A 15218-nucleotide genomic window follows, 5' to 3' on the forward strand; every position below is an offset into this window, starting at 1 on the left:
TGTGACAAATAAAAATATCAGTAATGTCTAAAATCTACGATTAATATTCTGTGATGAAGATCTGAAGTTTCATTTGAAGACGATGACGATCACAACAACAAAGGAAAAACACATTTTCATACAAAGTGTGAAACAAAAAAGTTCTTTACAGAATAAAAACAATAAACGGTCATCGGACGATCCGCCGCCGCGTGGTGACGTCACAGCCGCGCGCGGCAGAGGAGCGACGCGTCGCCGCTCCTCTGCCGCGCCGCTCCTCTGCCGCGGGGAGTGAACTCTCCCACAGACAGACACCGAGTCAGTGTCGGTGAGTGTGTCAGTCATTGAACAAGTGGACTCCTGTCAGTCCGGACGCAGGTGAGAGACTTTTACTTTGAAAAGACGCTTTTATGTCATGTTCCACTGATGCAGATGATATTTAATTAAAACGTTTTTAATGTCTGAGAAGATTTAGTAAAGGTTTGAAAAACAATTGGAAAAAAAAGACTTCCTCATCCTCACTGCGTCTTCACTCAGGGACCCTCAGCTTCCTGTGTGAAGGGCCCCTGAGTGACGCCGTGTGACCCCGTGTGACCCCTGAACCCTCCTAGTATCTTCTCTCCTCTCACGTCGACACGCGTCTCGTCGGCTGTGTGAACATCTCAGGAGCTTGTCGTCAGGCGGCGAACCGACCGGTCGGGTGTGTTCTTCCGTCGCAGCCACAGCCTGGAAAGTTTTTACTTTTATGGCTCAAACTTTTGTGAGAAAAGCTAAATGACACCTTGGTCTCAGGGGACAGGTCAGAGGTCACTGAGAAAAGAGACTGCAGCTGAAAAACAGAAGTTTCTCAGACGTCATATAAACTTTATTATTCTGTCAGTAAAATCACACGTTTGGTCAAAATGAAACTTCTGTCTCTGACCTTTAGGAGTTGACCTCAGAGCTTTCATGTGTTCACTTCTGTCTCTGTTGTGATGAGTGAAGTTAACTAACCAAAATTATTATCAATTAATTGATCCATTGTTCGGTTCATGAAATGGTGAAAAAATCAATCGTGTTTCCCAAAACCCTCGACATGATGTTTTGTTTCATCCACACGCCAAAGATCTTCAGTTCACTGTCACAGAGGAGCGAAGAAACCAGAACATATTCATGTTTAAGAAGCTGTAATCAGAGAATTTAGACCATTTAATCGATTATCAAATAGTAGCAGATTCCTTCATTAGTCGATTACTGATCGATGAACTGTTGCAGCTCTGTAGTTTGAACTGTTCTGTCTGTCAGAGGATGATGGACGACAGGTGGAAGTGAACTAAAGGTTTGTTCTCCCTGGACCTTAAACCCTTTGTGACCAGTTTTACAACTTTGATCCTGTAAAAGCCTCATGATTGATGAGAGAAATCATTTTATAGGACTTTATATGTTTTATAGACGGTAGAGTTTTTGTCATTTACTCGCAATCTGCTGAAAAACTGAACCTTTAGAATAAGACGCACGTTTTTTTCCCCGTCGATATAATTCTTCTCCGACTTTTCAGAAATGTCCAATTACATTCCAGAAAAGCCTTGAATTTAAAAAAACAAGATTGTCCACCAGAGTGGAAAATTGTCTCTGAACAGAAGCCTGAAGACCGACAGTCGTAAAATACAAACACGCAATGACAAACAGAGTTTGCATAAAAGAACCATAAAACTAAACAGAAGTCACATAGAAACAGTTTGTTTGATACTTATGGCCCAGTAGGAATTAAAGAAGGTTTGAAGAAGTTCTTATTGGCCACTGACTCTTCAGCTCCTCCCAGAGCTCAAGGGCTCAAACTGTCTGAAGAGGCGACGGAGCTCTCGACCAGGAGACGACTTCCTGCTTCTCTCACCGAAGAGTTGGATCAAGAAAAGTACCAAACGCCAGAGAATCAGAAAGTTCAAAAGGATTTTTCAGTCAGTCAGAGAGTTTAAATTAGTTCAAAACTAACTGTGACGTGTCGCTGTCATGGTTTGGTTTTAATAATGTTGTTAAAACAAATGATTCAGGTCTCAACTCATTTTTGACCCAAATGTGTCGCTGCTACGTTTTGTCCTTGTAACTTTGGATGTTGTCGTCACGTGCGCGTTAGCATGCCGACGTTAGCATTTAGCTCAACATAAGTACATCGAGTACAGCTGTCAACATTTTAATACATTTCTAAGGAACGCGACCTTTATTGACCTCATTGTCCACATGTTATTTGTGTGAAATGTATCTTTAGCATGGGCGTGGCAAAGTCTAGCGCCCCCTAAAGTCGAGCCCTGAAAATTGCCCCGTTTTTACAAAAGTTGGGAGGCAGACGTATCACATGTCACGACTGAGAGGAAGTCGGCCATTTTGGATTTCGTGGACATTTCTTTTCCACATCGTACATTAACAAACTCCTCTGGCAGATTTCACACAGGCAACTCTGATGTGGGTGTGTGTCATCTCGAGGCCGGTGGGATCAAAGCTTGTCAAAGTCCTGAGTTCCGTCAGAGGCCCTCGCCGTGACGACGCGGCAAAGGAAAGTTGCTCCTGATCAAAGGAACATCAAAGGCTCGCGGTCCAATCTGACCCCAAACTGTCGGAATGACAACAGTCCCACGACACTCCGACGATCAACGCTGCTTTCAGCTACAATGTTATATGAAAATTCAGGCCAGAAAAGTGAGATAGTAAAACCTAAACCTCAAGTTTGTAGAAATCCTTCTGCACAAGGAGAAGGTCTGAGGCACATCTGAGGACGTGACCGTGTGTTCTGTCATTTAGCTGAAGTGACTCTCGAGCCTCGTCCCTCAAGATGAGCAACGCTGAAGCAAACGGCGCCATGGTTCCCAAGAAGGCCAAGATGAGCGGAGACGCGGCGAACCTGCACCGGGACGGCATCCCGCCAGACAGGCTCAGCAAGGTACGCGTCAGCTACTCAATCTGCCAAATGTTTAACAGAGTTTATGTTTCAGCTTTGTGCAGGTGAACTGTGTGTCGTCGTCTTTCAGATCAACCCCTCAGGAAATCACTTCCTAACTTATCAAATTGGACAAAACGACTCGAGAGTTGACTGATCCAGCTCCCTGGACGGTCGACGTGAGGTTGAGTCAAACCAGACAACGGACACACAACCTGGGTTTGTTGAACTCGCTCCGTACGGACACCAGGAGCCAATCAGAGCTCAGAGGACGTGCGGGGCCTTGCACGGCGCTGGGAGCAGGAGAATAACTTTGTGGGCGTGGCAGGTGGGCGTGGCTCGGCCTGTGTGGACACAGTGAGGATGAGAAGCTGAGAACCAGGATGTGTGTCGGGTGTTGACTTTCTGAACAGTAAAAAGAGATCCCGCTGAGCAGCTGTCGTCCGGTTGGTTGGTTGTTGGATCCCACGGTGGCAGAGATGGTGGACGGAGATAAAACTGTCCTGTCCCCCAGTACATTCATGTTCCTGTTCCAATCATAGGATTCATAATTGGACTTTTCAAACAGCCATCCGACCTGCAGCTCGTCCACAATGTCCCGTTCACAGCGGATGTTTTTGAGGGAAACGCTTCACTGCTTTACGTCGAGGAACCCGCTGTTTGTTAGTCTTGTGGTTCGATGAATCTCAGGTGGGAAGTGAGAGTCTTTACAGATGAACCTGGACGAGGAGAACAGAGTGGGTTCAACAGAACCACACGTTCATCAGAGTCTCTGATCCTTGGTGACACGTCACAGTGACCGTGGTTCATTCCAGCTACAGTCGTGACTCTAACAAGTTGAGTCACTTCCAGTTTTCAGGCTTGTGACCTTAAGTTCAGCGGACTCTTATCTTCACTCCTAGAAATCCTCCCTCTGACAGGTTTGTCAGCTGCGACTGGGAGGTTGTTCAGAGGACGTTGTGTGACGTCACACTCATCTGGGAAGTCGTTCGACTCATTCCGTCTGTTTTCGTTGCCTGGAGACGGGCGACGCTGTTTCATCGTCCGGTTTCAGCTCAACGGTCTTCAACGTGACGGAGCACACGTCATCAACCCATTCAAAGTTTACGAAAAAAAGTTTTGTTGCAGGTGATTATACATGAATGAACACATAATAAGTTCTTCTAAATATTACACACTGTAGCTTTAGAGTTGCAGGATCAGAACTGTCACTGGGACGCTGAAGAACGCAGGTTCTGAAGTTATGAGTTTTTAAACCACTTTTTACTCTTAACTTTCTAAAACTTCATTAAACCTTTTTGGCACAAAGCGCCAGCCGAGGGTGAAGAAGACAACAATGTGCAAGTCAGCGGACACCGCCACCGAACGACAACTCAAACAGAAGCTCCTCGACCGCTCGCGTGCCCGAGGGAAGAGGATCAGGAGCTGAGGAACGAGAAGACTAACGACAAGATGGACGGACTTCCTGCCCTGGTCATTGCAGTGTGTTGCGCCCGACGGAGACACGGCCGAGTGGGCAGATACCCGACTGTCTGAAGGAACTAACCCCGAGCCATCCAGGTAAGAAGGACCAGCCAGGTGAGGCGGCAGCTCACCAGAACCAGGAGGCCAGAGGTGCTGACGACATCGACACGAAGGTTCTCAAGGAGTTTTCAGGCTGAAAAAGGGGCCTGAGATGTGGAAGGCATCCTGCATCGTCCCTGTGCTGAAGGAGGGACGTCCCAGTTCTCCGACCTCACTAAGGTCATGGAGACCTTGGAGACGTGCCCCTGGTACACGACCACCTGAAGATGAGGATCATCTACCTGCTTCACTGAGCTGTAGTCAGAACGTGTTGCTGCGAGCTGGATGCTAATCTCTTTCTCCATTGGTTCATCTGGTCATTTTTTTATTATGAGTGAATCATTTGAATATTAATCTCTCAGCAGGGTTTCGTTTATCTCCGTGATCATCTGCTCAGAGAGTCATTCTGCTGCTGCAGGTTTGGACCAGGCACGTTTGAAATATGCTTTTTGATAGATCAGCGTCATGAGGCAGGAATGAAGTCGGCCACGCCCACGACGACTAACAGGAAGCAGCGTGTCAGGACACGGCGTGGTGTCGTCAGAGGGCCAGAACAACAAAGAGTTTCAAACATGGAGGCGAGGCCTGAACGAACACGCCTGTGGAAAAGTACTGCGAGTCAGGGAAGAGGAGGAAGAAGAAGAGAGGATGAAGAGGAAGATGAGAAGATGAAGAGGAAGATGAGGAAGATGAAGAGATGAAGAGGAGGAAGAAGAGGGGGAAGAGAATGAAGGAGACAGAGAGATGAGAGCTGTATGTTTGTGTCCAGACATTTCATGTTAATGTCTGCAAAACATCTGGTCCCGGTCCCGGTCCTGGTCCTGGTCCTGGTCCTGGTCCTGGTCCCGGTCCTGTTCCTGGTCCCGGTCCCGGTCCTGGTCCTGGTCCCGGTCCCGGTCCCGGTCCCGGTCCTGGTCCTGGTCCAGGTCCAGAGCCTGAGCCTGAGCCTGGTCTCGATCTTGATCTTGATCTTGATCCTTGTACAAGAATAAAGTTCATTTCAAGACAACTGGTCGAGAAATTATCTCACTAAGTGCTTGAGGCCCTTAGATATGGAAAAAATACAAATAACAATAATAATACGAGCATTATGATGATTAATAATATATAAATCACAATAATAATAATAACAGTGATAATAGAACTCAATTGACTTAATAAATTCCGTATGAAGGGAACTGTTTGTGTGTGTGTGTGTGTGTGGTTCACACCACCGCAGACAAACTCTGAAGAAACTGTTTCAACATGAGGCTCCAATCAGAGTCGGCCTCCATGTTGAAACCTGAATGCACACACACACACACACGCACACACACACACACACACACACGCACGCACACACACAGTGTTCAGGGTGTGTGTGTTTACACCAGAGGTGTTTTGTTGCAACTTATTCTGGATTGTGGAGGTTTAACTGCAGTTATGTTCTGACGACATAAAACAACAGAGAATTAACCTGGACACTGAATCAACCAATCAGGGATTCAGCTTAAAGCGATTATTTTCATAAAATGGTGAAATTGTCGATCGTGTTTCCCCAAAACCTCGACATGATGTATTGTTTCGTCCACACATCAAAGATCTTCAGTTCACTGTCACAGAGGAGCAAAGAAATCAGATCATATTCATATTGAAGAACCTGAAATCAGAGAATTGTGACTTTTTTCTTTTCATAAAAACTCCTTGAATTGATTAATCGATTCTCAAAATAGTTGCCGATTAATTTAGTGGTCGATTACTGATCGATCAGCTGGTGCAGCTCTAGTCTGATGCTGCAGCAAAAAGTCTCTGAACCGCTTCTTAAATCTTTAATCTTTTAAACAAACTGTATTTTATCAAAGTAATATTTATTTGATTAAATCTAAAGTGGTAGAAGTACACTATAACTGCAAGTATGGATATACTGTAGTCAGGCAAAGTACAAGTACTTCAGAGGAGCAGTACTCGAGTAATAGTCTTCCTGTATGAGCCTCCATCAGCGTGATCTACATCAACAATATGTTTGATGCCTGAACGCATCACGACACAATGCAGCTTTTTAAAAAATGTTTTTCCATCATGGAAGATAAACAGGAAGAGAAATGTGAAAAGTGTCTTCCATCTCCAGAGTCACAACACGGTGTCGCAGAGTCACTTCCTGTGACACCTGCCTTCGTTCAGCTGTAACATACTTTAGTTAATGTTAAAGTTAATGTTTTATTAATGTACAGTTTGTTATTATTACCAAGAAGAAGCAGCACGTTGACATGTTTCTTTGCAGAGCTCCTTAAAAAGAGATTTAAAACCGTATTGAGATGTTTTTTGGTTCTAAATGAAACAAATTTATCTTCTTAAGGATCGAAACTTCAAATCAAACACAGAAAGTGAATATGGGACTTTTACATGTAATTCACGACTGTGAGGAAATGATGCCACCTGGTGGATAAAGATATGAACTTCTGTTGCCTTCTACAAAATGAATCTGTATTCATATTTATCTGACAACTCATTTTTTATTTTTTTAAGGTTCAGTGTTTTTTGCATCATGAACTATTAACAAAGAAAACAAACTAAGTTGGTTATTAATACAAATACAATCATGTCAAGTTTGTTTTAAGCTAATAATTAAAAATATGTGGGATGTGTGTGTGTGCAGGTGCAGACGTACCTGGAGAGTTTCCATCTGTCTCTGGAGAAGCTGCAGGAAGTCTCCGCTCGGCTGAGGAAGGATCTGATCCGAGGTTTGGGGAAACACTCGCACCACAGGGCGGCGGTGAAGATGCTGCCCACCTTCGTCCGGGCCACGCCGGACGGGACCGGTACGTTTTTACAGAAGCACGACTGCATTTCATTGGTTCTGTACTCGTACTCTGCCAAATGACAATGAATCTGAATCTGAATCTGACTTCCCAGCATGCACTGGTTTCGTGTTAAAGGAGCTGTGAGTTTTTGCTAGCGTTAGCATTAGCAGCTGTTGACTCACATCTTTCTGAAATGTCGTGAGTTTCAGGGTCAAACTGTTTTCATCAAGTTCTCACTCCAGTGTGAACTAAAAACATTCTTCTGTTATCGTTTCTGAAGTTAGCATGCTAACCAGCTAGCCACAACCCGAGCTCGTCACGTTAGCGAGTCGCCGTAGCGTCCGGTCGCCCTGCAGGTTTAGTGGATTCAACTCATATTTCAATTTCATCATTAATTAACGGAAAGTTATATAAACAGTGAGCTCTTTTATTCATTTATTTCAAGTTAGTGCAACTTAAAATCACTACTTTTCATTTTCCGATCGCTTCACTGCTTCTAAACACGAGTTCAATCAACTCGTTAAATCAAGTTTTTCACAGAAACACGACTTCCCAGCATGCACTGGTTTCTTGTCGAAGGAGGTTATGTGTGGGTTTTTGCTATCGCTACATAGCTAGTGTTAGCATTAGCAGCTGCTGACTTGTCGTGAGTTTCCCCATGTTGTCAGACCAGTGTGAACTCTAACTGTGTTCCTCTGTTGTCTTTTCTGAAACTAGCATGCTAACTTTAGCTTAGCGTCAGCACATCGACTCGCGACACGTTCAAGTGCATGAGATGGACAAATATTTCATATCTGCGTTTTGACGAACATATGACAGAATCTAGAGTCATCAACACTTAATGTCAACAACAGCTCGTCCTCTGCAAGGAAAACTGAAATTGTTCTAAATATATTTTAAACCACGACAACATCATGAGTTGTTCTGTTGTGGTGTAAACACAAACAAGATCTCGTGATCATCAGCTGCTCAGTGTTGTTGTTGTTGTTGTTGTTGATGTTGTTGTTGTTGTTGATGATGATGATGTTGTTGTTGTTGTTGCTGTTGTTGTTATTGATGTTGTTGTTGTTGATGTTGTTGTTGGTCCCGGCAGAGAAAGGCGACTTCCTGGCGTTGGATCTCGGTGGAACAAACTTCCGAGTGCTTCACGTCCGCGTGATGGAGGAGGAGCAGAAGGTTCTGAAGATGGACAGTCAGATCTGCGCCATCCCGCAGGAAATGATGCTGGGAACCGGAGAACAGGTTGGAACCGTTACTTTTATAAACACGCAAAAACGTCTGTCGCTGAAGACGGAATGTTAACTTGGAAGTTGCTCAGTTAAGAGTTATTCAAAATTAAAACATCTGTGGCGGTGGTGTAACAAAGAAGTGAGTTTAGCTAAGGATGGTTTACTACCCAGGGGCCCCGGACCCTCAGGGGCCCCGGAGCCTATAAGATAAGATAAGACGATCTCTCTCTCTCTCTCCCTCTCTCCCTCTCTCCGTCTCTCCGTCTCTCCCTCTCTCCGTCAAGTTGTTCGACCACATCGCCGACTGCCTCGGTAAATTCCTGGACTCTCAGAATCTGAAGGAACAAACTCTTCCTCTGGGCTTCACCTTCTCCTTCCCCTGTGAGCAGAAAGAAATCGACAAGGTGTCACACACACACACGCACACACAGTGCTCTCTAAGTATTAAAATCTATTAATAAATATATATATATATATATATATATATTGTATTGATATTTATAATATATTATTAATATTTTAATTTATCTATTTGAATATATTATTTTTCACATAAAATCATTTCTTTATATATTTTATTTAATTAAAAAAAACATTTTAACATTTTTTTCTTTGTAATATTTTTCTTTGTAATTTCTATTTTATTTCATGAGAATAAAAATGTTTTAAATGAGAACATGAGGACATGTTCCTTCATGAGGCTCCGGGTGATGAAGAAGAAGAAGAAGAAGTCTTGTTTTTCAAATGTTTCCTGTTGGATCTTCTCTCTCAGAGCATCTTGATCCGCTGGACCAAAGGCTTCAACTGCTCCGGAGTGGAGGGCCGCGACGTGGTGCAGCTGCTGAAGGAGGCCATCCACCGCAGAGGGGTCAGTAACCATAATCATAATCATAATCATAATCCATCAGCCTCGCCGGGCTGACTCTGTTTCACATCTTGTTATTAGGACTATGACATTGGCTCGGTTGCCATGGTGAACGACACCGTGGGCACGATGATGAGCTGCGGCTACAAGGACCAGAGCTGCGAGATCGGCATGATCATCGGTGAGGAACTTACAGGACTTATATATTAATATCTAATATATAATATGTACAGTAGACAGAAGGGGGCGGGGCTCAGGCACAGGTACAGGTACATTTAGACCAGATGTTAATCCGACCCGTGAACGTCGTCCCTCTGCTCGTCCTTAGGAACCGGAACCAACGCCTGCTACATGGAGGAGATGAAGAACGTGCGGCGCGTGGAGGGAGAGGACGGACGCATGTGCATCAACACGGAGTGGGGTGGCTTCGGGGACGACGGCTCGCTGAGGGACGTCCTGACCGAGTTCGACTTGGTCGTCGACCGGACGTCCATCAACCCCGGTGTGCACACGTACGTCTGACCGCCGCTCAGTGAATCAAGTTTAAGTCACATCAAGTCTCACGTTAAGTTTGAGTTAAGTCGTAAGTCAGGTTTTAAGTTAAGTCCATTTTCTTAAATCAAAACTTAAGTCTTGTCTCAAGTCAAATCGTAAGTCAAGGTTAAAATCATGTTAAGTCTTAAGTTAAGTCTCAAGTTAAGTTTAAGTCTTGAGGCAGGTTTTAAGTTAGGTCAATTTTCTTAAGTCAAACCCTAAGTCAAGTCTCTAGTCAAAACGTTAGTCAAGGTTTAAATCAAGTCTTAAATTAAGTTTAAGTCAAGTCAAGTCTTATGTCAAGTCTTAAGTCCGTTTTTAAGTCAGAAAACCTAAGTCAAGTCTAAGTCAAGTCTCAAAACTTAAGTCAGGGTTTAAATTAAGTCTTGATTCAAGTATTGTGTCAAGTCAAGTTTTGAGTCGTCATAAATTAAGTTTTAAATTAAGTGTTGAGCCAAGTTTTAAGTCTTAACTTAAGTTTAAGTCAAGTCTTAAGTTAAGTCTTAGCTAAAACCTTAAGTAATGGTATAAATAAAATCTTGAGTCAAGTTTAAGTCAAGTCAAGTCTTATGTCAAGTCTAAGGTCGGAGCTTAAGTCAAGTCTTGAGTTAAGTCTTGAGTTAAGTCTTGAGTTAAGTCTTAAGTCAAGTCTTGAGTTAAGTCTTGAGTTAAGTCTTGAGTTAAGTCTTGAGTTAAGTCTTAAGTCAAGTCTTGAGTTAAGTCTTGAGTTAAGTCTTGAGTTAAGTCTTAAGTCAAGTCTTGAGTTAAGTCTTGAGTTAAGTCTTGAGTTAAGTCTTGAGTTAAGTCTTAAGTCAAGTCTTGAGTTAAGTCTTGAGTCAAGTCTTGAGTCAAGTCTTGAGTTAAGTCTTGAGTCAAGTCTTGAGTTAAGTCTTGAGTCAAGTCTTGAGTCAAGTCTTGAGTTAAGTCTTGAGTTAAGTCAAGTGCATTTCCCTCTAAGAAACCGTCTTAAACGATGTGACGACATAAAAACCATCTGACAGACGTTTTTCATCTTGCGCTCGTTTCCTGCTGCAGCTTTGAGAAGATGATCAGTGGGATGTATCTGGGAGAGATCGTCCGCCTGCTGCTGCTGCGGCTGACGGACGATCAGCTGCTGTTCGGTGGACGGACGTCGGAGACGCTGAGGACGCCCGGAAAGTTCCAGACCAAGTTCATCTCGGAGATCGAAGAGTGAGTGTCGTGAACTCTCTGGTCCTACTGTACTTTCCTTTCTTAATCTTCCTGCTCGTCCATCTTTGTCCCGTCGTCACTTCCTGTCCGTGTCTCCGCTCCAGGGAGGACGACGGCCTGGACAACGCCCAGAACATTCTGACGGAGCTCGGCCTGAAGTGGGACGAGGTCGACGTCCGCGTGGTCCGTCTGGTCTGCGACGCCGTCTCCTCGCGCTCGGCCCGACTCTGCGCCGCTGCGCTGGCGACGCTCGTCAACCGCATCCGGGTCAACCGTGGGCGGGGCCACCTGAAGACCACGGTGGGGGTCGACGGGACGGTGTACAGAAAACACCCCAAGTAAGAGGGAGGGGGAGGGGGGGCAGACGCTTTAATGAGGGTACACACACATTTATTACAAACATATTTTAGATTTATGATAGAGAACCGAGACGTCTTCACTAAAAATAAACTAGAAAACAACAATTAGCAGTGAAAAATTAATTACTAATTAATTCTTTAACCAAAATTAAAATAAAAACTACAATAATCTTCCATGTTCTCTCTCAGTTTCAGCGAGGAGCTCCAGGCGACCGTGCGCCTTCTCGCCCCCGACTGCAGCATCACCTTCCGCGTCTCGGAGGACGGCAGCGGGAAGGGCGCTGCCATGGTAACAGCTGTGGCCCAGCGGCTGGCGCTCCAGTCCCGACTGTTAGAGGACAGCGACGGTGACGAGGAGGAAGAGGAGGAGGAGGAGGAGGAAGATGATTAACTGGACAATCCAGGGAATTATGATGAAAACAGTGAATCACATGAAAAGTAAAGAATCAATTATGTGTTTTAAAAACTTTTAATCAAGATGATTAATGTTGACTTTTTTTATTTTTTAATTTTTATTCATTATTACAAAATAAATCAAGTTTGTGTTTAGAACTACAGAGAATCATGAGCAGCAATGTTAAAAAGCTGATTATTACAAATCAATAATGTTTCTGTGACGCTGTTGTCAAGTTGAATTGTAAACTTTATTTAAAGTGATATTAAAAACATATGTTACAGGTCGACTCCTGCTACTTTTACTTTCTCTTCCTGTAAAACACTGTCAGCTGTTTGATATCATCACCCTTCTCTCGTTCTGTCGTCCAATCAGAACGCTCGTGGAGTCTTTAATCCTGCTGACAAACAAATAAACAAACAAACAGATATGTGGAATCATAAAAACAGCAAACAAGCTTTTGATTCTTCAATCAGTTTTTGTGCATAATAAAACTAGGATATATATATATATATAGTGTGCGTGTACACACACTGTAGTCTATACTATACATACACACAATATAGTGTATAGTTTAGTATATAGAGTACAATACGTAGTATATATACTATATATACAAACTATGGTATATAGTGTATATGTACATACACACAATATAGAATGTATATATAGTGTGTATATAATATATAATATTGATTGTATTGTATATATGCTATATATAATATATACACTATATATGATGTGTGTATTTATTGTTTATATATTATAGTATATATTTATACACTATAAATATAGTGTGTATATTATATATATAGTGTGACATAAATATATAGTATGTATATATGATGCATGTGTGTATATATATATATATAGTATATAAAGACACTATATCCTAAAGATACAGTGTCTATATATACACTCAATATATATACAATATATTTACTATATATCATATATATAGTATATATACTATGTGTGTGTGTGTGTGTGTGTGTGTGTGTGTGTGTGTGTGTGTGTGTGAGTGTGTGTAGCACTGCAGCAAAGAGGACAAATAGCTGCTGCAGCCGGATGTTTGTTTTTTATCCTCCTCACCTCCATTCTTGGTGCAGCCTCCTCTTCTTCCTCCTCCTCTTCTTCCTCCTCCTCCTCCTTCTCTTCTTCCTCTTCTTCCTCCTCCTCTTCTTCCTCCTCCTCTTCCTCCTCCTCTTCTTCCTCCTCTTCTTCCTCCTCCTCCTCCTCTACTTCCTCCTCTTCTTCTTCCTCCTCTTCTTCCTCCTTCTCCTCCTCCTCCTCTTCTTCCTACTCATCTTCCTCCTCTTCTTCCTCCTCCTCCTCCTCTTCCTCCTCCTCCTCCTCCTCCTCCTCCTCCTCCTGCTGCAGGTCATTTGGGGATGAAAGTCAAAGCATAACATTCATCGATATTCCTCGTTATTCTCAGCACATGATAGTGAACCAACCAAACGTTTACAGTCCAGAGAACATGAGGGGATGTAAATATCATATTCAGGAGACAAACAAACAGAAGTCATGAGGCCGGAGCAGAATAATGATCTGACTTAAACTCTGCTCTGGTTCCCAGACGCTGGAGCAGAGGAAGGAAATGAGGAATATGTATCTGTAAATAATGTGAACAGCAACATGTCAGAGAAATATGATCACTGACAATCTACTGAGCAGATTTACATAAATATGTTCGATGTAAAGTTCTGGAGTGGATCCAGGAATGTTTTCCCAACATTTGTTTTTCAAAAAGTTTTTTAATGTTTCCTTAATGTTCCTGCACAGTTTCATAAAAACATAAAAACGGAAATGATTGAAACCAGATTGACTTTATTAATCCTGCCACTAGAGGTCTGTCGATTTAAATCAGTAACTACAGACAGAGCGAGGGATCATGGGAGTTGTAGTTGTGAGGATTCCTGGTTCAGGACTCCGACACAACACTGACACGTGCCCAGAGACGTGACGCCACCGTGAGGCGAGCAAAGGAAACTCTACGTTTCTCCAGGTTTGAAACATATTAAAGTAATAAAACAACAATATTTGACCTGATTCATAAAACAAAATAGTAAATCACAGGCTGTGTTAGGAAATGCTGCAGATTTGTCCTTAATAATTCATAAAAGAAATTTGAAGCACCAACTGACACTAACCCTCAGCTCAAAGGGAGAAAAGACCCAGACTAATAATCTTAATTTTTATTTTTTTTATTGAATTTCCTCTGTTAACTCACTGGATCATTAATAACTCAATAATTTAAAGAGAAAATAAAGTAGGATACATTTAATTTAACAAAAAATTACAAAAAAGGAAAAAATTAAATTAAAATTAAACAAATATTTGTGAGTCAGAACTTATTTTTGTGTCTTTTTACGTTGACAAACAGAGGACTACATTAAATGTACAGTACATGAAGTGGTAGTTTTACTTTTGATTTACTAAACAGACATTTTACTTCCTTACTTGCTTTGAGGTACTTGTACTTCCTTGGAGTATACTTCCATTTTTCTGCTCCTGTCCAGAAGAAATACTTCACTTTTTACTACATTTGTAACTTTGACGATTAGAAATTAAATGTTATATGTTATAAAAAATACGTCAGTATACAAAGTATTGAAATCAGCTTTACTTTTATTTATCTAATAAAAAGTACAAAAAAATCTCTTCACAGATTCATCTTGTTACTTCAATATACAATCTGAATATTTCCTGACCTCGGTGTTTGTCTTTGCCATGATTCTCTGTTTTTTTATTTCATCCTTGAGATATTAAGAAACATGTGAGAACACGTGACGTCAGAATCAGAGAGTTTCTCTGATCCGAGGGTTTGAGTCGAGTTGAGGCCTGTTGGGACTCGACCGGCGGGCTGGAGCCTCATGGAGGGGGGGTGGGGGTGTGAGGGGGGGGGGGGGGGGGGGGGGGGGGGGGGGGGGTGTGAGAGGGGTAAAGAGGGGGGTGAGGGGGGTAAAGAGGGGGGTGGGGGTGTGAGGGGGGGGGGGGGGGTGTGAGAGGGGTAAAGAGGGGGGTGAGGGTGTGAGGGGGGGTGAGACAGGGGTAAGGAGGGGGGTGAGGGGTTGAGGGGGGGTGAGGGGGGTAAAGAGGGGGGTGTGAGGGGTAAAGAGGGGGGTGTGAGGGGTAAAGAGGGGGGTGAGAGGGGTAAAGAGGGGGGTGAGAGGGGTAAAGAGGGGGGTGAGAGGGGTAAAGAGGGGGGTGGGGGTGTGATAGGGGTAAAGAGGGGGATGAGAGGGGTAAAGAGGGGGGTGAGGGGTGTGACAGGGGTAAAGAGGGGGATGAGAGGGGTAAAGAGGGGGGTGAGAGGGGGGTGAGAGGGATAAAGAGGGGGGTGAGAGGGGGGTGAGAGGGATAAAGAGGGGGGTGGGGGTGTGATAGGGGTAAAGAGGGGGATGAGAGGG

At 43.4% G+C, this 15218-nt stretch overlaps 1 protein-coding gene across 5 annotated transcripts; it reads left to right on the forward strand.

The window, feature by feature from the left end:
- The first annotated feature begins 207 nt into the window (after positions 1 to 207).
- On the forward strand, positions 208 to 12088 carry LOC118300759 (hexokinase-2). 5 transcript variants are annotated; one of them, XM_035625471.2, is made up of 12 exons: positions 217 to 357; positions 2397 to 2652; positions 2755 to 2893; positions 7089 to 7251; positions 8327 to 8475; positions 8747 to 8866; positions 9235 to 9330; positions 9409 to 9508; positions 9656 to 9839; positions 10897 to 11052; positions 11157 to 11390; positions 11601 to 12088. In XM_035625471.2, the coding sequence occupies exons 3-12, from the start codon at positions 2786 to 2788 to the stop codon at positions 11800 to 11802; spliced, it is 1512 nt and encodes a 503-aa protein (XP_035481364.1). In that variant the 5' UTR covers positions 217 to 357; positions 2397 to 2652; positions 2755 to 2785; the 3' UTR covers positions 11803 to 12088. The 5 variants fall into 5 exon arrangements, with proteins under 5 accessions (XP_035481363.1, XP_035481364.1, XP_035481365.1 ...); XM_035625470.2 differs by lacking the exon at positions 2397 to 2652 and having other exon boundaries at positions 208 to 357; XM_035625474.2 differs by lacking the exons at positions 217 to 357; positions 2397 to 2652 and adding an exon at positions 2982 to 4018 and having other exon boundaries at positions 2752 to 2893.
- The last annotated feature ends 3130 nt before the right edge of the window (positions 12089 to 15218 follow it).

Source organism: Scophthalmus maximus, chromosome 2 (assembly GCF_022379125.1).
Source record: "Scophthalmus maximus strain ysfricsl-2021 chromosome 2, ASM2237912v1, whole genome shotgun sequence".
Lineage (NCBI taxonomy): Eukaryota > Metazoa > Chordata > Actinopteri > Pleuronectiformes > Scophthalmidae > Scophthalmus > Scophthalmus maximus.